Source organism: Durio zibethinus, chromosome 10 (genome assembly GCF_047325235.1).
Source record: "Durio zibethinus cultivar Kanyao isolate XHJ-2024 chromosome 10, ASM4732523v1, whole genome shotgun sequence".
Classification (NCBI taxonomy): domain Eukaryota; kingdom Viridiplantae; phylum Streptophyta; class Magnoliopsida; order Malvales; family Malvaceae; genus Durio; species Durio zibethinus.
This window is the reverse complement of record NC_143171.1, coordinates 9,430,476-9,456,231: the sequence shown is the minus strand read 5'-3', so window position 1 is coordinate 9,456,231 and position 25,756 is coordinate 9,430,476. Positions and strand designations below refer to the sequence as shown.

Below are 25,756 nucleotides of genomic sequence, written 5' to 3'. Positions count from 1 at the left end.
TCCTAGGTCTTAAACCCACACCAACCAACAATGGATCCTTTAAAGAACCTAGGGGGCATGCCCCCCCTAAAAAAAATTGAAAATTATATATAAAAGAAATTTTTATAATAATTTTGACTTTTTTTTTTTTTTTATAAAAAAGCTAGTTTGGTCCACCCAAACCTAAATTTATTGTGTTGATATATATTATTCTTTATTTTATATATTTATATTGGATATATGGTTACAAAAATTATTTGTATCTAAATATTACAATTTTTAATTTTAAAAAATTATAATTCTTTAATTTGTGTTTACTTATTATAAATAATTTTCAATTTAAAATGAATAATAAATTTGTCAACATTATATTTTAACAAACATATAAATTTAAGTTTAATATATATGTAAGTATTATAATAACTAAAATCAAATTTACAAAAATCCAATTGTGATTTTTTTAATTAATTTTTTACTATATTCTACATGCTCATTTTGTTTGAAAATTATTACATGTCAAATTGATTAATATGATTGATTTAAATACATTTTTATTTTTCATAATATAAAAATATCACATTAAAAATTAGAAGGTTTAATTTATTTTATCAAAATCTTTACTTTATTATTTTAAAATTTAAGTTATTTAAAATATATATTTTTGTGATTTTTTCACTTTAATACTTTAAACAATAAATATGATAAAATAATATATTAATATTGTAAAAAAATATAATGAGTTTATTTTTGTAAGAAAATATTATTAGTGATTTAATTATAATTAAAAATCATGAGACCAATTGTTTAATATATTCATTTTGTTTTAGATATATATTTACATATTAACATACTTATAATTGTAAATTTTGTTATTATATGTTTGCATCTATTTTTTATTATTAATAAATTTGATATATATATTTTTAAAATTATTATAAAATATTACTTTGGCCCCCTAAAAATTAACAGTTAAGATCTGCTACTGACATTAACAACCAGGGCAGCTTGCAACATAGCATGATAAATCATGAGCCTTTATAGCTCTTTGGTAAGGTTGTCATCATGGCCTTCAGTGCCTTATTCCGTTCCTTAAGCATCTCTATTGCCTTTTTCAAGGATCCTCTATTATCTTTGAACTTGTCCCACATATCTGCAATGACCACCTTGCACTTCTGCAATCGTGTGTCCAGCGACATCATCATATTTCTTTAACCATCCTTCCTTCTTTTGCCTGTAGGTGGGCGTTCCTTATGACCTTCGCTTTGGCCTTCTATTTGGTTTTCCCTAGCAATGCCACGACCCCAAAACAAACTATTAAACCACGAATGCACAAACCAAAGGGATTTACTTCAACCTTCTAGTGACATTTAAGTGATCCTGGTTTTGGTCTTAGCAAACCAGCACAATAATCTATTAGCACAACACATCAGCACAACATAGACTATAAAGCACCAATCTACACACTGGTTCAACACGCCTTGCACACTCTGTCAGGCACCAATCTTTATACCTACACAGCACACCTAGTACACCCATAGCACCATAACAACAATCTATTGAGCACTTGTTTTACACTTCAGCACATCCACACATAGCACACTAGGGTGCGTTTCACCAATACATGAGCATAGCAACACTCTAGGATTCCTGCACCACATAATTCCAACCCCTTCTAAAGCCAATTTTGACTATTGTAGCACCCTGCACTAATCATCACCTCTAAACCAGCTTCCACTATTAACCTTGAACCAAGGTTCTGACACCAACTCCAATCTAAATCAAGCTCTGATACCAACTATCATGGGGTCAAGACTTCAGTTCCAAGCTCATACGGCTCTTAGACCCGAGAATGGACTCGTCTGGTGTCTAAGATCAGCCTAACACTTAGAACGGTGCTCAGACATTTAATACTCCAAGGCCCAGTTACTCGAGCTATTGTTAATAACATTACATACAAAGTTTTTAAGGCTAAAGAGAAAGAGAGAGATATAAGGTAACAGTAAAACTTGTATTACTGAAGTTGTAGTGTAAATAATGAGGGTGGAGGAACCCTTAATTTCTAGTTAAGGTTAAAATTAAGGTTAAACCTAACAATTCGTATCATTATATCATGTAAAATACTGTATTCATATTATATTTTGTACGAAAATTGCATGTCATAATTCATGTTGACACAAAATATAAAATATAAAATATTTAATTTTGTTAAATCTATTTATGATTTTTCTAAATTTTTAAGTCATGTTAGCTCCGTGTCCTTTATTTGTATCATTTTTATGTCACGTCATCGTGCTGTCTTTCAAATTGTCAGGTCTAATTAAAGCCTCATTACATGAATAGCTAAGATTAATCTTATGTAATAGTTCTCATAAAGTCCAAAGTTTACATAAAATTACATATGAGAGTTCAAATTTACAAGGACTTTATCAGAAAGGAGTTTGAACCAGGTGAAACTATATCTTCAACGATGTTCATGCTTGGATCCACCCCTGGATCTGTTTACTCATAAGTCTTTTCTAGCTTTGACCCCGTAGGGTTGCTCATTCCGAACTCTATAGGGAGGAACCCAACTCCTATCACTCCTCAGCCCACGATTCTTAAAGTGGCCCCGAACACCCATCTTTACCCGTAGGACTTAAGATCTCGAGCATCGATCCTCAAATACTAGTAAAAGTACACAACCCTGGTTCTCATGATATTATTACTTCTTGTCATGGTGAGAACCCAATACCATGCCCACCCGTATCGTACGCAAGCTCTTGTATCAAGTTTATGCAAGTGTCACACTTAAACTGGTCAGCAGCCAACTCAGAGCCTTTAGGCTCATCTCATCCCACGGGACTCAGTTCTTAGGGCTTAGGCCCTTAGCTTCAGTGTAGGCTGCCCGCACGTATGATTGACACCCAACATCATGCTAGTCCCGTAAGGAGGGACTTAGGTGGGCTGCCCCAGCTGCAGCACACCTTTATCGATTGACCACAAGGGCCTAGTTGTATGCTTGCCTTCTAGCCCATACATTCCTCAGGCTCGATGGTGCCCATCTTACGTAAACACCCTCTCATGATCCTTCTGGCTCAAGGAAGAGAAATCGAAGGGCATAGTGAACTCTATCGTATAACCTCATGGCTTAACGTAAAGGCGCGATACAAGGCCCATCGACCCCAACCGTCTTCGGGTTTACCATGACCCGAAAAAACATTGTGCCACGCTCGTGACCCTACGAGGCCCGTCCCCCTAGACACCATTAGTGCCTAGGAGTAGCTCATTTCAGATTAGCCAAGCCCTTACCTGCCTGCTAGCTAAGGGGGTGGTGGAGAGCTGACACCAGACATCCCCTATAGAGTGTAAGAGATTTTTTCAGTTTCTTATCAGTAACCGTAAGATTGTCTGAAATGGAGATACTTTTCTCTCTAGCCATCTCATGGCCTTTTTTCAGCTAACTCAAGGCCTCATAACCTTTCTCTTGGTCACCATTATTCCTTGATTCTACTCGTTGCTCCATCAACCCACTCGAAGGTACCCGAACATAGCTTCAACCGACAGCACCTGACTAGCTAGCTGGTCCTAGGGCACCGGCGCACTGCCTCACACTTACCTACTTATCTTGAGGTTTAATGCTCAAACTATCCACGCACAATATCTTCAACATATTTCTATGCTCAGAATGCCTACACATTGCTTCCACTGATGGCACCTGTTGAGCTACTTGGCTTGAGGGTGCTTGACCACTGTCTCGAACTTACCTGCGTATCTTACGATCCAAGGCTCCCACTGCCTGCACAACATATTAGTAATATGTTTCAATGCTTCAAATGCATGCCTGTATCTCTTAGAACCACTTTTCTGCCAGCTTGATCTCGATCACTACTCAGTTCAGGGTCAGTCATGGCAGGACCAACGCACACCAAAGCCTGACCATAACACTTTTTCCTAGTTACTATGTCAATGCCTTCATCGACGCCAATATCACACCCAACTCGCTTGTTGCACACAGTCGACATTTACTCATATGTCTCTCACTTGTGCCCTTAAAGATTGGGTCGAGGTCCCGTCACATAGGGCACCACCCATAGTACTCGTTCATTATTTATGTAGATTGGTCACATCCCAGCACCAATGCACCTCCGTTCTATTCTTACTTGAATCGTCTCACCCTATCTTGGTTGTTGCATATGTGCCACAACATTACTTTCCTTTGATCACATCACGTTATGACCTCGAGGCACCCTCATTGATCAATGACCCTTAGTAGAATGAATGACTACCCGTTTTGCCACTCATTGGTGCATCCCACTAGACGTGACCCCTCACACCAACTGCACGCCTATAGCATCGGCTCTTTGATGCGCCCCTCTGGACGTGGTGCTTAGATCAAGCGCACTCATACAGCACCACACACGATAGACCCTAGCACGGTGGCATTCAGACACTTCGGTTATCTCACAACTTGGGTTTTCTCGACCCCTCTAAGGTCACCTCTTTAGGTGTGGCCCTCTGGCCAACCGTCCTCGAGGCAGCACCTTAACGCGCGTTATCTTGGTCTCTGTTTCCTAGCTTGAACACTATGCTCCATCTGCTTAGGCTCTTTTGTCTTGGCTCAGTCCCACAGGGAATCACAAGTCTCCCTCACTTTTACTTGAAACTCGGTTCAGCACTATACGCAACCATGTCTCCTCAATGGTTTTACAGCTCGCTTGTCTTAACTCTGGCATAGAGCCTAGGACATCTCAAAATCCACTCCATACCCAGAGATCCACTAATCTAACCAATCACCTCGTCCACTGACTTGCTTGACTTGAGGATTCAGCTACCCACTCAATTTTCAAGGTCCACTAACCTACATGTTTGAAGGCCTTATCAACTGGCCAATTTTCATTTGCTTGTTCCACTAGATCACACTCTGTTATGGTCCACTAACCACCACTACATGTGAGACCTTCCCTCTTAACCAACACAACTCGGTTCACTAACTCACACACTCTCGTGATCCTCTAACCATGAGAACTCATGGTCCACCGACCAACGTAACTCATGGTCCACCGACCATCACAACTCATGGCTTCAATCTTCAATCAATTCACATTTTTTTGTGTAATGGCTCCATGTTTGAACCTGAATACTTCGACTTGCACCCCCATTGGGGCACTTGCACCCCCATTGGGGCACTTGCACCATATAACAAGTGCACACATTAGTAATTAATCTTGATACACATGTCTTGTGTCCCTCAGGACAAAACTCACTTGGCCCCACTAGCCTTACACAACACCATTTCATGGTGTAGGCCCCTTTTCGCATTTTGGTCTCACAACAGTTTCTTCCACCATAAAGATATCAAATGCCTCAAAACATGCCAATACTTTTTCTAGGCAAGGCTAGACTCTTGTGCCCTTTTGCTTAGCATCAAGAGCCTACATGAAAGCCTTTTACCTAGGTTAAATTTTCCCATAGCACATATCGTTGGCTCTTTTTCAAGCCCCCATAGTCATAAAACTACATTCGCATCTTGATAGCTCTTTTGAGCTTAGTACCACATCAATTTCACATCATTTGGCTCACACATGAGGTCACATTAATCTCGCTGCTGAGCCCAACCTGGGCTTTAATACCATGATGTCACGGTTAGCGTGTTTTTCATTCTAAAATCACGCATCCGTGCAGCACCAAGACTACTCGTAGTCGAGGTCAGCCTTTTTTCGAGTCTAATTTTTCTTAAACAGCTTAATTTCGATCCTTCAAACCGCTTACTTAGGAGTTTTTTCTAGCTTTGACTCAGTAGGGTTGCTCATTCCGAACTCTATAGGGAAGAATCCAACTCTCATCACTCTTTAGCCCACGATTCTCAAAGTGGCCCGAGCACCCATATCTGCTTGTAGGGCTTAAGGTCTCAAGCACCGATCTTCGAATACTAGTAAGGGCGCATAGCCTTAATTCTCATGATATTATTACTTTTTGTCATGGTGAGAACCCAACACCATGTCCGTCTGTATCGTACGCAAGCTCTCGTATCAAGTTTACACAAGCACCACACTTAAGCTAGTCAGTAGCCAGCTCGGAGCCTCTAGGCTCATCTCATCTCACGGGACTCAGTTCTTAGGGCTTAGGCCCTTAGCTTCAGTGTAGGCTGCCTGTACGCATGATTGACACTCAACATCATGCTAGTCCCGCAAGGGGAGACTTGGGTAGGCTGCCCTAGCTGTAGCACACCTCCATCGATTGGCCACAAGAGCCTAGTTGTATGCCTGCCTTCTAGCCCACACATCCCTCAGGCTTGATGGTGCCCCTCTTACGTAAACACCCTCTTATGATCCTTCTGGCTCAAAGAGGAAAAATCGAGAGGCATAGAGAACTCTACCGTGTAACCCCATGGCTCAATGCAAAGGCATGATATGAAGCCCGTCGGCCCTAACTGTCATCAGGTTTACCATGACCCGACGAAACATCGTGCCACGCTCGTGACCCTACGAGGCCTGCCTACCTAGACACCATTAGTGCCTAGGAGTAGCTCACTTCAGACTAACCAGGCCATTGCCTGCTCCTTAGCCAAAAAGGTGATAGAAAGCTGACACCAGACATCTCCCTATAAAGAGCGTAAGAGATTTTTTCAATCTCCTATCAGTAATAGTAAGATTGTTTGAAATTGGGACACTTTTATCTCCAGTCATCTCAGAGCCTTTCTCCGGCTAACTTAAGGCCCCATAACCTATCTCTTGGTCACTATTATTCCTTGATTCTACTCGTTGCTCCACCAACCTACTCGAAGGTGCTCGCACATGGCTTCGACCGACAGCACCTAACTGGCTAGCTAGTCTCAAGGCACCGACGCACTGCCTCACACTTACCTATATATCTTGGGATTTAGGGCTCAAACTATCCACGCACAATATCTCCAACATATTCCCATGCTCAGAATGCCCACACACTGCTTCCATTGATGGCACCCGTCAGACTACTTAGCTTGAGAGTGCTTGACCACTATCCCGAACTTACTCACATATCTTGCGGTTCAAAACTCTCACTACTCATATAACATATTGGTAACATATTCCAATACTCTAAATACACACCCGCGAATCATTTTTCCGTTAGCTTGATCTTGATCGTTGCTTAATTCAAAGTCAATCATGACAAGACCAACGCATACCAAGACCTACCCATGACACCTAAACTTGCACCTTTGCCCGCGCCTGGCCTGTCTCAAAGTTGCTGAACCTTATCCCGTAGCTTGGGTCCTAAAGCCTGTTTTATTGCCCACACACCTTTTCTAGGTCTTGGTCTTGCCTCAAAAACCTCAACTGCTCCTCTGAGTTTGATCTTTTTTATTGTCTATCCTGCTGGAAATGAAACTTCACCTTGACTTCGAAAGAACTTTGGACCTGATCCATCCCTCGGATTCTGACACTAGAATTTAGTGGTAGAAATGAAAATGATTAATGTGGCAGATGATTATTGGATGGAGTGAATGATGAATTTTACAGCACATCCGGATATCATTTAAACTCAATGTACGTAAAGCAAGTGTTTGAATTGATTTTCTGACTTTTTACCCCGAAAATATTACAAACAATTAAGTTGGAAGCTCTCTCCAAATGCGAATATATCATGCTTTTGACTACTAAAATAAGTTTAAAGTTTAAATTTTAATATTCTTAATTTTTTTATTTTTAAATTATGATTTTTTAAAAAACAATGATTTTTTATTTTTTTGTTTTTTGTCTTTTAAAATGGGAAAATATTAGTATAGTTGTCTTTTTACATGAACATTATTGCAATCCTCCAAGGTTTTTCAATAGATATCAAAGAATTAGACAAAGGCATCTTATCATATCCCATTACAAATGGTTTTTTTTGTGAAATAGAAATTTTTTTGTCAAATCTATTTGGAGACAAAGCAAGTCTTGATTTGGAAGTTGAGTGACCGGAGAAAATTAATGATCAACGTTTCTAAGATTTTTTTTTTCCAAAAAATGAAAGGAAGATGCCTATTTATTGATAAATCCAATATACAAATTACTATCAATTAAATTTGATAATTAAAGGTATTATTTGATTCTTCATTATAATTTAGTGAGTGGGTTCCATTTATTATGATGAGTTGAAGTTACCCTTAAAAAAGGAGTTCAGGAATTTATGAGTATTTAATTGTTATTAAATTTATTTTTTTTTGTATTTAATACACTATATTTATCAAATTCAAAAAATAATTCGTTAATTCTCTTTAATTAGTATCTAGAAGTTGGTTAACATATTTAAAAAAAAAAATACTACTTATTTGGTAAACTTGGTATTTGAAATGGTTTTATCATAAAAAGAATTGATGGTGATATATTCCTATTTATATTACTATTAGAATGTCAGTTAAAACAAAAGGAATTGGATGAATTGATATACAGTTGGAATTAATGATGTTTTTTAATCGAAACCTAATGAACTTTAATTATCTTAGGCTTATTTTTTTGACTTTGAAGATGCCACTATTAAAAGTTTCCAAGGAAGAGATAATTTATTCAACATGGTTATGATTGATTAAGAATTTGATATAAGTGGAATCTTATATTACCAACAAATATCTTTAATTCCTTAAAAATATCTCCCTTTTTGCCTTTACAGTTAACCACAAACTGTTACTAAGCCTTTTGATAATTCTGCCAAACTGTATCCCAGAAAAGAAAAAAAGAAATTTAATATCCACATTGGATTAACTCACCCACTAACCTACTTTTATTTTGTGTGTGTGAAAAATCCGAGGTAGATTGTTTCAACTTTCAGATTAAGCTAGGGTAAGATGTAACTCAAAAAAAAAAAAAAAGTTTGGGTGAGATGTGCATCCATTGACTGCATTTAAAATTACACAAGTTCGTAACGAGAAGAGCCAGCTCGGCCAGGCGAATATCATGAACTCAATTTTCTTTCTTTAGTTTCATTCATGGAGGCAAGAAGATTAAAAATACAAAAGAGGATGAAAACCCCATTTCAACAATGGCAGACTAATAAATAATTAGAGCTTGATGGCCATTCCCTCAAAATGGCCTTCTATTGCAACCAATGTGAAGACTCGGATTCACTTTAAAAGCATCGCTTTTTTCCCTTGAAGTCACAAAGAGTTATTTTCTTTTAGTTTCTTTGAATCTTTCACATTAGTCACAAGCTGTGAACCATAAAAATTGAACTCAAGCTGAAGAATAGGAGTGATGCAAAAAAAAAAAATTTCTATTTCTCAAACAAAATTATTTACATATTAATAAGTATATTTAACATTAAAATATGCATGATTTGGGTGGCCTATACTTTACAATCTAGATTTTGTCCTACTTTCTTTGTTTCTCTTGAAGTGAGAATCGGGAAATTGTAAAACTACAAGAAAAGAGAGAGGACAAGAAAAATAGTCACAGCGAAACCAAATTGGGTAGGGGCAAATGGTTGGATTTTGGTTGAATCTCCCGTGGCCAAATTTGCTAGCCATTGACTGGCCCGTGCAGCTGCCTGCATGGGATCCGGATCCGACCCTGATTCTTTAGTTGTTCCTATTGTCTTTGGAGCAGGATCCTTCGAAGATTTCAAGCTGCATCAAAATTAATACCACATTAAAATATGTATACAACTATCAATCTTTCAAGTGTCAAACTAAAGGAAAAAGCTGCTAACAACAAAAGCTTGTTTATTTACCTTCGGCCACTGGGACAGAAAGTGATGGTATAATCAGCCCCATTGCAAGTGAAAGTGCTACTGGCATCATCAAAGGCATAGCTATAGGATCTGGGGCAAGCTGACTTGAACACTTCTGAATACATGGATGGTTTACAAGCGGCCGGACTATTGTAGGCTCCGCTGCAACAGTACTCCGGGTTCCCAAAGGCGTCACAGGCACTCTTACAGGCGGCGCCTCCATCAATTCTTAGCTCAGACGGGCACTTTTTATTCAAATCCGTCACGCAACCAGTAGTGGCACATTCTCCTGACCCTGCACTTCCTTCCACAGTCATAGGCAAATTGTAACCATCAACCAGGCTCACATCATAGAAGTCCTGTGATCCTGAACCGAGTGCAAACTCGGCTAAGGTGGCTGGTGGGATGGCCCCAGCTCCGTTGCATTCGATTTCGCCAGAGCCGCAGTCACCTGTAGCGCATGACCCGTGGCCAGAGTCATCGAAATTGCAGGCTGTTCTGCCCCAGAAGCGACCTGCCCAACCAGTAGGGGCTTGGAAAGAACGAGAGCTGCCTTTTGCGAGTTCAAAGCCTGTACTTTCCAGTCTTGGACTTCCTGGATTAGCTAGAATTCCAGGCCATACTGTGTAATCGCATTTGTTGATGAATGTGAAGGTGGCAGCCGTAACACCTGCAACAAGAAAAAAAAAAACAGAGGAAAACGGAGAAACAGAGGATTAGATTGGTTTACTTATAAAAAAGATCAGAACATTACAAAAATGTAAAACAACCCCATTTCTTAAAAAGAATATATTCGCATTACCTTCAAGAAACGCAACGAGAATGAAGCTTAAGAAGATGATAAAAGAATGGTGATGACAGAACAACCGAGCCATGGTGTATATACTTCTCTGTTTTTGTTGTTAAATGAATGTTTCAATTCTCAAGTATCTGTCTTTAATTATTTATCTAAAATGGAAAGTTGTAACTGAAAATAAAATCAAAGCAAATGTTTAAGGAAGAAGAAGAAGAAGAAAAAGTATAGTAGCCAAGACAAGGTTTCTTGCTATGATAGATGGCAAAGATAGAGGAAGAATGAAGAAGATGTTTTGAGACTACCACCCATAAAACTCCACAGTTTTTCTCTATCTTTGTTTGAGCCTTCACTCCTTTCCCTTCTGTGAAAAAGAGAGGATGGAAGAAGGCTGAGTTTGAGGGTGGTGGGGGAATCTAATCATCTCCTCTTCATCCTCTATTTATAAAGGCAAACATCCTTGAATAAACAATCAAAACAGTAATAGACATTGCTCAAATGGCCAACTCATCGTAATTTGTTTGCTTCTTTGGCCCCTTCTTCTTCTTCTTTTGTTTTTTTTTTTTCCTAAATTAAGAATGTTATTATTGAGAGTACAATTCCAGTTGTTAATACCAAAGTTTTTCGTAAAGTTAGTAATCAATTTGAGGAATATACTACTTTTTCTTTTATTTAGGCAAAAATTACTACTTTCACTATACACTCTGTGAGGCTTTAACGTCCACATTCTGTCATTCACCATCCACTTATCTATTATTCATATATCAAAGTTCTAACTTTTATAATAATATTATATTATTTATGGCATAATTGAAGAAAATCACATATAATTTCATAAGCTAATATGTCAAAAACACGATGAAAAATTATCCCAAGGATTTGTTATACAATTCAAAAAGAAAAAGAATCTATTCTACTATAGTTAAGGAAATGTTGAAAAGATTTAAATGTGAAACAACTTCTTTTAGAAGTTAGATGTGATTCTCAACTAGGAAAAGAACCTTTTAAATATTTTTTTTTATATATATTTGAACTTGTTAAAATTTAAATTCGAATTATTAAAACTAAAAAGCTAATATTTTATCAACCCATCACTGACTACTAACCATTCTTCTTACATCAATTATGCATCAGAAAGTAAAAATATGCCTCTCTTCATATTCTGATCCAATGATAGCTAAAAACCCTGTGTTTCCCCTGCTGTTATGGCGGTGAAATATAGGGCTTTGTAATAGTAGTTTACTTCAATTACTATATATGTTTTTTTTACAAAACTTCTCACCTATGGACAAACGAGATGATTGTACAAAACTGGGGATGCTGAGAACATCAACTTGTTTCCCTGTTGCCAAGAATAAGGTGGTTCTAGGAGCCATCAAAAGGATATTTTCTACCGCCTCACAAATTGATTGAGTCAGGCTCTGATTATTTTTTTTGGTCGTTTCAGATTGTTGAATTTTTAGAGTTTAAATCATTTTGAATAAAAATTTTCTCAATAAATTCTGGTGAGATAGTTACTTTGATTTTCCTCTACAAAACCATTGGGGTCCATTGATGACTATATTTTGACCTATGCTTGACCAGCATTTTTTTTTTTCAGAAATGAGGTAGAACTACTATTTTTTTTCGGCTACAGACATGGACGTACGCACATCAAAGTGCGTAATTTGACGCCACGTTTCAAATACGTAGCACTGCGTGTCCACTAATGGCAAAGTGCGGTCTCCTTGTATCAAAGCGGATTCTCTCCTCTTCTCAGACTCACTTTCTTCTTTTCATCATCATCATCGTCGTCATCTAAACTCACCAATTATTAGAAGCCTCTCCAAGCACGCCTCACACCACGACCAACAAGGCTTTGCCTTCTGACGACAGCCAACATTACCAGGAATCTAACCTGTTTGGCAAAACGGCATTCTAAAAGGTCAGCGTTTGCCGACATAGCTAGATGCTTTGGAAAGAGGAGGTAAATCACATAGTAATCGAGTGGATGCTACGTCCCAGGCTTGATTATTAAACAAAGTTGTTTATTCTAGCAACATCTAAAAATTTTCAGGGTCCCTTTGAATAGTAAACCTGATCACATGAAAATATACATTTTTTTAAATTGCTAGAATGAATTATATTTTTAATAATGGCAATGGCAGATAGATTTTGACCCAAAAAATTAACAGTGGTAAGTCAATTTTTTTATTATTCTTTTTTATCTTTGTCAAAATTTATGGATAACTTCTTTCCTAACCATATTGCATATTCCCAATGTGTCCTCTTCACTTGATTTTGGAATGCAAATCCTCGAATTCAACTTGTCTCACAGATCTCATGCAACATCAGTCAAGGACAAAAGAATGGTCATAATTTGCATTTTCAGAGTCCAACAATTCGACATGGACAAATCTCTGACAGGCAATACTGACCTACAACTGTCCAAAGATTATTGTATGGTCGTCATGTTGAACCCAGATGGAGGTTTACATTTCTTGCCCCAACTTCCATCCAAGTTAGTTGTTTTGTTTCATTTAACACAGCTTTATGGGATCCTTAACTTTTCAACAGGATTTGCTTTGTCCGGCTTTTCAAGTGACACATATCCACTGTTTCAGAGAAGGGCCCCCTTTCGTCAATATGCGACGCAAATAGGATCCGATTGTGCAGAATTCGTTTAAATGTGGGGGTGGAAGTGGATGTTCTCAAACCCTTTTGCCATTTTATTTTTATTTTCTTTGTTTAGGCACCAAATGGGACCCTGTTTGAATTAACTCTAACAGGGATTTTCTCTTAAAGCTCAAACCAAGAATTTAAACTTTCTGATTCAACATCCTCCAAAAATCTTATTAACAACTTCTTGTATATCCAACTGGTCATGAAGTGAAAGTGAATGATGTGCACTAAAAGCCAAAAGTTGTGATGTGAAAAATATGAGAAGGACAGGAGTATTTCTATAATGAGTTTATCTTTCTCTAACAAATTAAGTGACCAAGCAATCAAAATTAAGCACTTAATCAAGTGGGAGGTCTACTCTAATCTCCCTGTTCAATTTTGCTTGGTTGCTTATGTTTCTTTTTGTCAAGGTTTCTGAGGTAATCATGGCAAATGGACCTAATATATGTATTTTGTACTTGAGCGAATTATGCATTGGAAAATGGATCTTTTACCAACAATATGCGTCAGTGAATCGTTAGAGACAGAACAGAACACATAATTTGTTAAAATCATGATAATTTTAGCATATTAATATATGATCAACTTGATTATCAGATTGTTAAAATTTTGTCAAGTGCGTACCAAATATGCAAGGAGATTAGCAATACCTTTACTTCCATCAACATCTAGGGACCTCCATAGATGTGCGGTATGCCGTGTAGATAAGATTTTTTTTTTCTTTTTTCATAGGCATTCGTCTCCCTTTTCACCAATTTTTTCTTTCTGCAATCCATCGTTCTTTTAATAAAGTTTTGGTGTCATGCGTTTCCACTATGATGATTTCGATAGTAACTTTCTGAAAAAGTTTCGCTCGAATATTTGTTTCTTAAGTTTTCTCCTCCTTTAAATTACTTGATTCTTTTACTCTATAGCAAAATATTGTACTATATGAGTAATGACGAAAAGCAGAAAAGTGGTTTTCACACGGTTATTGACGTAAACTAAACTGACATAACTACAAAATGGACGAGCAAGAAAATTCCCAAGGTAACAAAAACAAGGAAGTTCAAACAAAGAACAGCAATTTGGAGAGGGAGGGAACATGGGAGATGGAAAAAGTAGTGTAATACGCCCTTTAGTTTAGCCTTGTCAAGATATGGTTTGGCTGTCTGAAAGTGCCTTTTATCTTCTGCCTTTTCAAAAAAAAAATTTTTCTTAATTTAACAATGGCTTGGTTTGTTTTAGTGTGTTTATTGTCTGAAAATTGTCTGCTCCTCCATTTCTAGCACAAATTCTTTTTTGGATGAGATCACTACATTTGTTGAAAAATAAAACGTTCATTGAACAACATGAATGCATTCACATACATAATGTTTAATGCGTTCGGGCTTTTGTCAGAGCTAACATGGAGAAAGCAACAATAGAATGTACCTAGAGGGGTGAAGGCAATGATCTTCAACTATCCAAAACCATCTTGAAATGTTAAATTTGATGATAGGTCTGTTGAGAAATTAATACGCACATGTAATATTCACACATAAAATAATAAGTTTAAATAAAAAATAAAAATAAATATATTTGTTTTGATTTAACTTAAAATGATTTATTTCAAATTTAATCTACTAACAAATAAATTTTTACAATTATAAGACTTTTGAAATAAAAAAATTACCATAAACTCTTTACTCAAAACTTAATCCTAAATCTAATAACACTCTTTTAATAACTTACTCACTTAGCTATTCTCTTTATGTCTAATTATCTAAGATTATCAAACTAAAAAAAAATCTTATTTATAAAAATAAAATCCCTTATAACTTTACTAAACTACCGATATGAAATACAAGACAAACTCAAACTCTTATAATTTCACTTAACTTTAGACGTGGGATTATGAGATTTAAGGCAATCTCAACAAATCTTCTCTTGACTTGAATCTCCAAACACTTCAACAGTAATTCAATAGTATCTGTAAAGCTGACATACTTTTTTTCTTTTCTTTCGTCACAAGAATCCTAGCAACTGAGTCTCCATCAAGAATGTACAAGTGATTTTTGACCTTATTCCCTTATAGAATCACACTACTATTCTTGTACACTTTTAACCAATTATTACTAGCATAGTATGTGTATCCTCGAAAAGCTAACTAACCCAAAGCAAACAAATTATAGTTACAACTCGATATATACCTTACATGACAAAGTGTCTTAATAATATCACTGTAAGTTCTAAGGTGAACACTCCGAATATCTTAATTCTGCACTTTTTCATTGTTCGTAATCACAATATCTTCATACTTCTCATTTTCTTCCAACTCCACAAAGCAACTCTTATTATTATAGATATGGACTATAGCAATTGAATCTAAAACCCAACATTTATCTCATTTCAAAGTTTGAGTCTCATCTACATAAGTCATCAAAACGATATCATCATTATCAGACACAACAATAGCATTATCACTCTTTCCTTTATCCGATTTTTTCTTGTCATTCGTCCTTCTAAAAACGTCGTATCCTTTCTTAGCTTCTTGTAGCACACTTGGATATGTTCATTTTCACCACAATAATAACATTCTATGTCACTGTAATCTCTGTCTCTTGACTTGGATCTCCTTCTTGATCCATCAACCATCTTTTGAGTCTTCCCTTGATCAAAACCCTCTATAGCTAGTGTACTCATTCCAGATGATAAGTTTTGTATTCGCATAAACCTTTCATTCTCGACAATCACATCATCCAACTTTAAAATAGATCTACCTATCAATAAAGTCTGAATTAAATATCTATAAGACTTGGTCAAAGATGACAACAAAATTAAAACATTCTCTTCATTTTTAACTCATCAATAGAAATTGCTAGCAATTGAACAATTAACATATTAAGCTCATTCAAGTGATTGTGAAGACTCACACCTGCTTTTATCTTCAAAAAATACAGATTTATCTTTAAACATAATCTATTAGTCAAAGATTTCGATGCATAGAAACCCTCAAACTTATCCCACAAACTCTTCGGAGTACTTTCAATAAACACATTGTTTTTTACCTTTGGGGCTAGCACCAATCTAATAGTGTTAATAATTTTCTTTTGAATTTTATTTTAATTATTGTCAGACATTTTTTCAGGCTTACTACTCTCTAATGCTTGATCAAACCTTTATTGTACTAACAGATCTTGAATTGTATGTTACCTTAACATAAAATTACTCTTTATATCAAATAACGAAATCTTAAACATGTGCATAAGCATACTAGACATATCTTATTCAAAAATCTTAAAATACTTACTTCACAATTTCTTGGGCCTGCCTTTACTCTTTTCGAACCTCAAACCTCCCTTTGATATTACTTGTTAGAAAATTAATATACACACGTAATACCAACATACAAAATAGTAAGCTTAAATCAAGAACAAGAATAGACAAATATATTTATTTCAACCTAACTCAAAATGATCTATTTCAAACTCAATCTACTCACAAATAAATCTTTACAATTATGAAACTTTTAAAATGAAAAAAGTTACCAAAAATTACTTACTCAAAATTTAACCCAAAATCTAATAACATCATTTTAATAACCTACTCACTTAACTATTTTTTTGGTATCTAACTATTTTAAATTATTAAATTAAAATCAAAGTAACTTATTTATAAAAATAAAATCTCTTATAATTTAACTAAATTCTTAATGTAGAATACAAGATAAATTCAAATTTTTATAACTTCATTTAACTTTAAACGTGAGATTACGATATTGAAAGCAGTAGTCAATTAAGCCAAAGTAATTTCATGTTTTCATCTGTTGTGGAAATGACAGAATGCTGCATCAGAATTTCGCAGTTGGTGTTCATTAGTTTCATTCTTTCAATTGAAAATGAGAAATAAGATTTGTCCTCATGATCAGTTAGCAGTCAATTTTCAACTGAAAATTCCACCGCCAAGTGAATCTCCGGAAGATTACCTTATCTTAGAAAACCATTTGACAGATTGACAGTCAAAAAGTAGAGTAGTCACACAGATTAATTGGAGCTTGGAAGTTGGAACCTATCAGGATCAGAGTAAACAACTCTTGTGTATCCCTGAAACTTTAACAAGGAAAGTCGGCTTTAGTTTCCATCATAGTTAAACATCCAAGCTGAGGTGGAAACCAAGCCCACATACGCAGCCCATAGGTAGGTGAAACACATATTTAATGATACCATGATCCCAGACGGTATTTCAAACTTCTTTCCTTGCCTAATAAATGACTGGAGAGTTATCATCTTTGACGAAACTGAGAGGGACAAATTGGCTATCAAATTAGAAGATAAAAAGACCGCTTTTTACACCTTGAATTCAACCTTACAACACATAAATACGTGTTTATGAGGTTGACAGATTGAAATGGCCTTTTCCGAAGGCGAAAAGAAGGCAGAAGTTTGGCTACTTATGGCTGCCTCTCTTGGAAAATATGTGAAAATAGATGAATTTGAAGTATCATGAATGAGTCATGGATGTCAAATTTCATACTGTTTTACCCAAACAAGGTAAAGCCATTAAACTATCCTACTTGCACAACTTTCAGATTACTTATATGATACTCCCTGAAAAGATTCTGAAAAATTATTGGACTACTTTTTGATATTCTCTAATTAATAATTCCAAAAACCATGAGATTGCTTTTTTGATATTCTCTAATGATTCCAAAAATTTTTGGAATGACACATTTGAATGTCCAGGATGCATGACTTGAATGTTTGATCCCCTCCGTTCTTTTCTCACCTCAACCATGGAAAAACTCTGAATTAATTGATTCAATCTTCAGACAATTTACTCCGGACCCTCCTTTGAAATCTGAATAGAATCTCAAAAGCAGAATTGCATAGTATCATTACATGTTTTGCTTTCAATTTTATCGAATTTTTTTAATAGAGACAAATATTCACATGTCACAACATATTTGCAACATCATGGCGAGTTGGTAATCACTTGTTTTATCAGAAAATCTGTGATACCTGAAACTAACCGGCCAAAGCTACTTCCAGGTTTCGTTTCCTTGTGGATCGTCTAGGCTTGTCCACAAGCCTGATGTGAAATTGTTCCGCGAAGCACATTTTGAGGGAATCCGTATTTCTTAGATAATATTGTTGGAAAGAAAGAAATCATCAGTGATCATGATACTTCCCTATCCAAGATGATCCATGAAACATGATGCTCCAAGGAATTTGGATCTTAAATTGTATCAAAGAAATCTTTAAAATTCATTATATCATTCCAATCAATTTGATATAAAAAAAATGTTTTGATCATGCAGCGAACATGTGTCTGTTCTTACTGTCTAAACTTGTAAATAAATTGAACACATACTCAGATCAGCCCCATAAGAAATTGAAAACTGTACTTAAAACATCAGATATAATCAATTATTTAATAATCACCATTGGTTACATGATAAAGTTGTGACGGCCAAACCCACACCATTTCTTAAACTAAACAAATCATTACATAATTGTCATCAGGCATAGGCAACAGCAATAAAGGGCAAAAGAAAATGCACTTCCGTATAAACAAATAGAGATAAATTAACTCATCTACGTTGGCATTAGTAGGCGACAGTTGAAAAAGTTTACGTCGCCAACTAACCATTGTCTGTTCCTACAATTTATGTCTAAATCAATTGAGAATAAGCCTTCATCTAGCCAGCTCTTGCTCTTGATCATGCTCTTTCCTTCAAGATTCAGTGGGAAAAAGTAACTGGTGATGTAATATGTCTGTTTCTATATTTTGTACGTATACTGCAGTAGAGAAAAATCATAGTTTTTTGTTCTTCAAGTTGGAGAATTTTGGAGAATGAAAATGTAAGATGATCGGATGTTTGGGTTGTGGCCAACTCTCGCTCTTCATCACTCAATTCCTTTCAGGTAGCAAATTGCTGAAGTTTGGAGGGACCCAATTGCGACATAGGAGGGAACACAAGGAAAATGGCCCCTAATGTTGTTGGTTAGCAGCTTGGCATTGTCAAAAGAGATGCGACAACTTCCATTTTGCCACTAAGGTGGTGATGGCACCGCCAATGAAAGCTGATGAAACAGGCCGGCAACCGGCTGAGCTGTCGACCGCCATAGGATTGGAGGACTTGACACTGCAAAACACTAATCAACATCATCAGCAGCTGAAATCCAACAAACAAATTTAAATGAAATTTCAATGTGATGATGATTGCATGTAGATAAATAGAGTACAGCATTTGCAGCATGGGACGGTGCTGATTTTTTAGATTTCAAGCATATGAAGGTAAACATTAATTAAAATGGAACGTGCAGGCCACATCTGGGACTAAAGAATCAATGTTCCCCCATATGCCTCCCGGCTAACTTAGTTAGGAACTCAAACGGTAAGAATTAAGAAATTTTAACAAAATTTGGGTCAACCATAATTTGTTTAATGCCATATCGCTCCAAGAAACTTCAATGACTGATTATAAATAAAATTAAGATACATGGAGAAGGGGGAAAACGTTCAAATTGAAATTGGTAAATTGACTGTAAAGATTATATGCATCTTTGGTGAAAAATAATCATATATAGGTATATGGTTCGTTTATTACCTGGTGGAAGGGGTAGGGCAAAAAGTAATAACATAATCAGCGCCAGCACAAGTGAAAGTACTGGTTCCATCATCATAGGCATAGCTATAAGCTGTAGGACACGCAGTCTTGAAGAATTGTGAGTAAGAACTGGGCTTGCACGTATTTGGAGTAGCATAAGTGCCACTGCAACAATATTGGGGGTCTCCAAAAGCATCGCATGCACTCTTACATGCCACCCCTTCACCCCCATCGACAACCTTAAGCTCAAGAGGACAGTCACCATTCAAATCTGCAGCACATCCAGCTGACGTACAGTTACCTCCAGTTCCACCATGTGGAGTTACCATCATTGGTAGATTGTATCCATCAACAAGGCTAACGTCATAGAAATCCAATCCCCCAAAACCATTTAGTGTAAACTCTGCAAGGGTGGCAGGAGGGATGGCACCAGCACCAGCGCATTCTAGTGTAGATGAGCCGCAGTCTCCAGTCAGGCAATAGAACTTGCCGGAGGAGTCTTCAGTGCAAAGAGTTCGACCCCATAAACGACCAGACCAAGATGTTGGAGCAGAGATAGATGTTGATTCGCCAGGTTGAAGAATGAAACCTGTGGGGGAAATTTGAGGGGTACCAGCTCCTGACAGCATCCCTGGCCAAACTGTATAGCTGCATTCGTTTACAATTGTAAATGTTGATGAATGAGCGCCTGTAAAAACAGGAAAACGAATATAAACCAACATCAACAGCAGAACAAATAAATAAATAAACAACAATGAGAAATAAATTGGTGAAAAAACTGTGACCTGAGAACAGCTGAAGGAAGAACGTGACCAACATAATCGAAAGCTGAAGAGTAGCCATCGAATGAGGAGGGAAGAAAGAAGAGAAATTCAAAAAAGACTGGGAACTAGATTAGCTAGCAGTGGGTGGGAAAAGATTTAGAGTGAGATGAGGCAGAGGCGGACTAAGAGTGTTTATATAGAAAGTATAGAGGTGAAAATTGTCTCCAAACCTTTAGCTTAGTAGTTAAAAGACGCTTGAAAGAACATCAAAGGCTTGATTTTCAACCAAGCCTTTTTCTTTTTCCTTACTTGTATTAAGATTTTGTTCTTTTAATATAATCAAAAAATATATAGAAATAATTAAGATTTTGCTCTCCTGATATAATAAAAAAAAAATAAAAGTGGAGATTGTGTATTAATATTGGAAGTATTTAACCTTACAAAAATAAAATAGATGTGGGTACCATGTGATATGTTATAGAAGAGATGTGCTGAGGCACATGCTCGACCTGCAAAGAGTAAAGTCGGCCATTAGTGTCCAATGCATTTCGTAATTTGCTTACTTAGGAAAAGCAACAAAAATTGCACTATAAGCCGACGTTAAAAACAGAAAAATAGATAAATATACAAATAGAAAACATCAATGATTAAATAGGCTTTTGGAAGTATTTATGAGGTGCATTGGGATTCTGTTCCTGCTACGAATTTCTTCCCCTTGGGGATATAGAAAGGACGGCTCCAAACTTAGATACAAATGGATCAAGAAAACAAAGGACAAAGTCCATCAGGCTTGCAATTTCAGACTATGATTTTGATAAGTTATTTCAAATTATTTGAACAGATCAAACTTCAAAACAAGAATCAAGGAGTCTCGTGATTTTAACCTATGCAGTCAACATAATTTCATCTCGAACGTTTATATGCAAGTTGTCAGAAGTGGCCACCGACCAAGTTATCCAGGGGTATGCAGGGGATGACAGTTGTGTAACTTGTTACCATAAAACTATTGGGTAACTGGAGAGTTTTGGGTGTAAATCTGAGTTGGATGAAGGACGTATAATATAGTTATCAGCCCAAATACAGCCGCAATTCTAGTAGCTAGCTGATGCCTATGGGCTTTCTTTGTCTACTTTGGAATATTATAAAAAGAAGGAAATATATAAAGAATAGGCAAGAGGTAAGCTCTGTTCAGCTCTAGGGTTGGCATCGGGTCAAATTCGGGATGGAGTTTATTCGTCTTGAACCCAATCTGATTTTATTATCAATAAACCCGATCCTCGATTCGACTTGAAATTTTTTTATTTTTTTATACCCGATCCCGACTCGAACCCGATGTTATATAATTTATATCCGATCCGATCCGATCCGAAATTAATAAAAATATTATTTTTAAAATATAAATATTTAAAAATATTATTATATAAATAATTAATTAAAAAATAATTTTTTAAATAATATCGGATTGGGTAAAGTCAGATATGCCTAAAACTCGACTCCGATTATTTTCTAACATTACCCGACCCGACCCGACCCGATCAGACTCGAAATCCGAAATTCAAAAAAAACTCGATCTCATAGGATCAAGTCGGATCGACACCCGCCGGAATCTGGTTGAATTCCCATCCCTTTTCAGCTCGCTTGACCTTGAACTGGGATTTTCATATAACGTGCGCATCAGGAAATGCGGCCCCTAAAAAGAGTGTATAAGGTTTCCATCAATATAAAACCTTTACTAACACGCAAAAGCAAGCAACTTGACGGTAATGATAAAACTTGATGTGCTAAATTAGTATTATCCTATTCGTGACCAATAGAAATAAACTGCGTTCGAATTGGTTTTTCATTTTTCCTTTTTTCATTTTGGTCTGAGTGTTCCAATGGGATTTAACAGCACAAATTATAGGTTCATTCTCGTCCATTAATCAAAGAATATAAACAGTAGACTACTGAAGAAACAGCGGTCAATTTCAAAGCAATATTCGTACTTTAAACAATCTCTAATAGCCTAGCCCGTTCTTTGAGGCATAGGTGCTTTTCTGAATTTTATTCTACCATTGATTTTGGGAGAAAATAATGAGAATTGAGAGCTTCACCGTCAAAAGGAAGCATGCCCCTTACCTGCATGTTACGCATAGATCAGCAATCCTCACCTGTTCTCGGATACCCTTGTCCGAAGTTGTAGATGAGCACACTCATGAAGCATTTAGAATGATTAACTGCTTGTATTACGAATAGCAGTTAATGGAATGGAAACATGAACATCCTTCCTTAAAAAGATTGGTAGAAAACTAAAACTTACAAGTATTTGATGCAATATCAATGACCAATGACTTAATACAGCTTTAAACAATTTTTATAAGATGGCAAGATGAGGTTTAGGACTGTTTAATCACTAGTAGTGCATCATATATAAACTATAAACTAAATTTTATCAAAGCCATCATATGTTAATCTTTTTGTTAAATTCATACCATAAAAAAAAGGACCTAAACATCTGTATTGAACAACACCAAACCAAACTGACCACCCACCATACCTATATCAAACATCTTTATCACCCTTTCCCCCCTCTGAGCATCAAAAGCACATTACCAACGCATATCACTACCAATACCTAGACAACATCAAAAACTCCAGCCGAAGCATCACAAAATTATTAAGACGTGCCAATAACCCTTGTAACATATACACCCACTTTGTACAGACAGCTAAGCTAAGAAAGTAGAAGCAACATTACTTACAATTTGGAACCAGCTTATCTAATAACTAGTCAATCACAATAAAGTCATAGCGTCCATACGATAAATTGCTCAAAACAGGCAGCTACAAAGCCTGGGGCAGGGCATAAACATCATGACTACAAGTCTACGACAAAACAAATTGAAATCAGGTTCATGCATAGATCCCTTGCATCAACAAGCTAGGGCAAGTTCAAAACTTATTCTTCAATAATTCCAATAAATATCAAATTCAGTAGTGATTACCAAATAAGAGGCAGGATGCGCCAGTATACATTCATGAAACAAAAATCCTAACGAGGACCAGCCTCAATCAAATTGACAACTATCATGACTATAGTTATTAAACCCCTAAAGAAAGGCCACAGTTCAATTTCCAATTATAATCTTTCTTTTTGAAAAGATATCATGGAGAGAGCTTACCATCAAAGGCAAAGACACATAAGTAAAGCAACAATAATTACTGCCCTTATACAAAAATAACCTAGAGTGCATTAAACTAAGTAGTAGAATTAGGAACCTAATAAGAAAAGACAAATGCTCAAAAGCATATTAAATACTACCAAATTTAGACTATAACTTCCATTAAAACATTTATGATTAATGCAGCATAATAAAAAGTTCAAAAGAAAATTTGCATCGGACGTGAGAATAGAAAAAACATTAATTCACACTTGAAAATAGACGCTGCTAAATTGATAGTTAATCCAAAGTCACTGACAACAATCGAAAATAACCAAAACAAAAAAAAAAAATCTAAATTCTTATCCGAACCAGCTCATCTATGTATAGCAACTGGAAAAATTCTCTCCTGGAAAAGGAAAAAAAAGCTGGATAATCCAAAACATCCTTACGTATAACTTCCAAAAAACAGAGAACCCCGAAAGATAGAAAAAGAGAAATATGTACTATTACTCTTTTTTTTTATCACATTCCCATTTAAGCAGAAGCCTTCAAGTTTGGACACTCCCTCGCAAAATGCCCTGCTTCGCCGCATTTAAAACATTCTGTTCCCTTGTTATTGTTACAGTCCCTCGCCAAATGTCCAAACCCTCCACACGTAAAACAGCCTCGGCTTCCGCCACCACCGCTACTGTTTCTATTACACTCTCTGGCAAAGTGCCCATATTTCCCACAGTTGTAACACTTCCCAGCTCCACCACCAGCAAAGCCGCTGCCATCTCTCCTACACTCCCTCGCAAAATGGCCCCCCTCACCGCAATTATAACAAAAAACCCCGCCGCCACTGCCATTGGGGACATTGTTGTAATTATCGTTATTGTCGAAATTAATAATGTTGTTACTGCAATCCCTGGCGAGATGATTCAAATCCCCACAGTTATAACACCCCCCGCTGCCGTTCCTCCGATCGTTTCCGCCCCTCCAACCGCCACCACCGCTGCGACGGTCCTTCTTTTTGATAGGAGAGCCACCGATTGCGGTTACTTCAACAGCCTGGGTCTTGCCGCCGTTGCCTTGGGAAACAGTAAACTCAACAGATTCGCCCTCGGCAAGGCTACGATAGCCGTCGGACTTGATTGAAGATTGATGGACGAAGAGATCTTCGCCACCATCGTCGGGATGAATAAAGCCGAAGCCTCTTTGGTCATCGAACCATAGGACCTTGCCGACGGATCTCGATTGCTGTTGTTCTTGCTGTTGCTCAGCCATTGATACGAGTTGAGATATTCGGGATCGTAAAGAAAGAGACTTTGGTTTATTAGGGTTTGGATAGAGTAGAGGAAGAAGAGGGGAATTTATAGAGAAAAAGAACCCTGGCCAAGGGCAAAGGCAAGCCTAATTGTTGGGTAATGCGCTCAGTTTTTTTTTCTATACAATTTTTTCAAAATTTTTTTAAGTAAAATTTCTTAAATACTTTTCTTACAAGTTTTATAATTTTTTAAAATATATTTTTAAAAAGTCATAATACTCTTTAAAAATGGATTTTTGAAAATCTAATGTATCTAATTTTTTTTCTTTACATATTTTTTATTTTTTCAAATTTTTTATAAATAAAATTTTTTAAATACTCTTATCACAAGTTTTATAATTTTTGAAAATTTATTTTAGAGAAATTATAAAACTTCTCAAAAAAATATTTTTGAAAATATTAAAAGTAAAATTTTATGAAAATTACAAAAAAAATTATTAAAATTATTTATAAATAAGTGTGATAAAAAAGTTGTTATTAAAAAATCTTAAATTTGAAAATTAATAAAAAAATTATTTTATTATTTTCATCTCAAAGAAAAAACAATACTTTATGATACTCTAATTAAATTAAAGATTAAATAGTAAATATAATTTTTATAAATTTAAAATTTATTAATTTTTAATAAATATTTTTAATTTTTATAAATTAAAATGTTATCATTTTTTAATAAATATTTTTTTTATCGATAATTAAAATTTTATAATAGTTTTAATTAAATTAAATTTCTTAGAGAAGTCTTTCCATCTATTTATGATAATGGGTTTCTTTAATTAACATATTAAATTTTGATAAAATTATGTAATATTCAATAGTATTATTATATAATTTTAAGAAATTTTAACTCTTATATATTGATTAGACCTAATAATT

General features: G+C 35.9%; 3 protein-coding genes across 4 annotated transcripts; all 3 read right to left on the bottom strand.

Annotated features, from left to right (window-relative positions):
* Positions 1–9,174: 9,174 nt before the first annotated feature.
* On the bottom strand, positions 9,175–10,884 carry LOC111292199 (thaumatin-like protein 1). The gene is made up of 3 exons (XM_089766716.1): positions 10,448–10,884; positions 9,646–10,315; positions 9,175–9,541 (listed from the first exon to the last, which is right to left on the bottom strand). The coding sequence occupies exons 1-3, from the start codon at positions 10,518–10,520 to the stop codon at positions 9,334–9,336; spliced, it is 951 nt and encodes a 316-aa protein (XP_089622842.1). The 5' UTR covers positions 10,521–10,884; the 3' UTR covers positions 9,175–9,333.
* Positions 10,885–18,627: 7,743 nt separating this feature from the next.
* On the bottom strand, positions 18,628–21,073 carry LOC111292983 (pathogenesis-related thaumatin-like protein 3.5). Of its 2 annotated transcripts, none has more exons than XM_089766714.1 (3): positions 20,456–21,073; positions 19,671–20,358; positions 18,628–19,215 (listed from the first exon to the last, which is right to left on the bottom strand). In XM_089766714.1, exons 1-3 carry the CDS (start codon positions 20,511–20,513, stop codon positions 19,065–19,067), a joined length of 897 nt encoding a protein of 298 aa, XP_089622840.1. In that variant the 5' UTR covers positions 20,514–21,073; the 3' UTR covers positions 18,628–19,064. The 2 variants fall into 2 exon arrangements, with proteins under 2 accessions (XP_089622840.1, XP_089622841.1); XM_089766715.1 differs by having other exon boundaries at positions 18,628–19,205; positions 20,456–21,052.
* Positions 21,074–23,839: 2,766 nt separating this feature from the next.
* LOC111292985 (uncharacterized) lies at positions 23,840–24,995 on the bottom strand. The gene has a single exon (XM_022885659.2). It carries the CDS (start codon positions 24,841–24,843, stop codon positions 24,112–24,114), a length of 732 nt encoding a protein of 243 aa, XP_022741394.2. The 5' UTR covers positions 24,844–24,995; the 3' UTR covers positions 23,840–24,111.
* Positions 24,996–25,756: the final 761 nt, after the last annotated feature.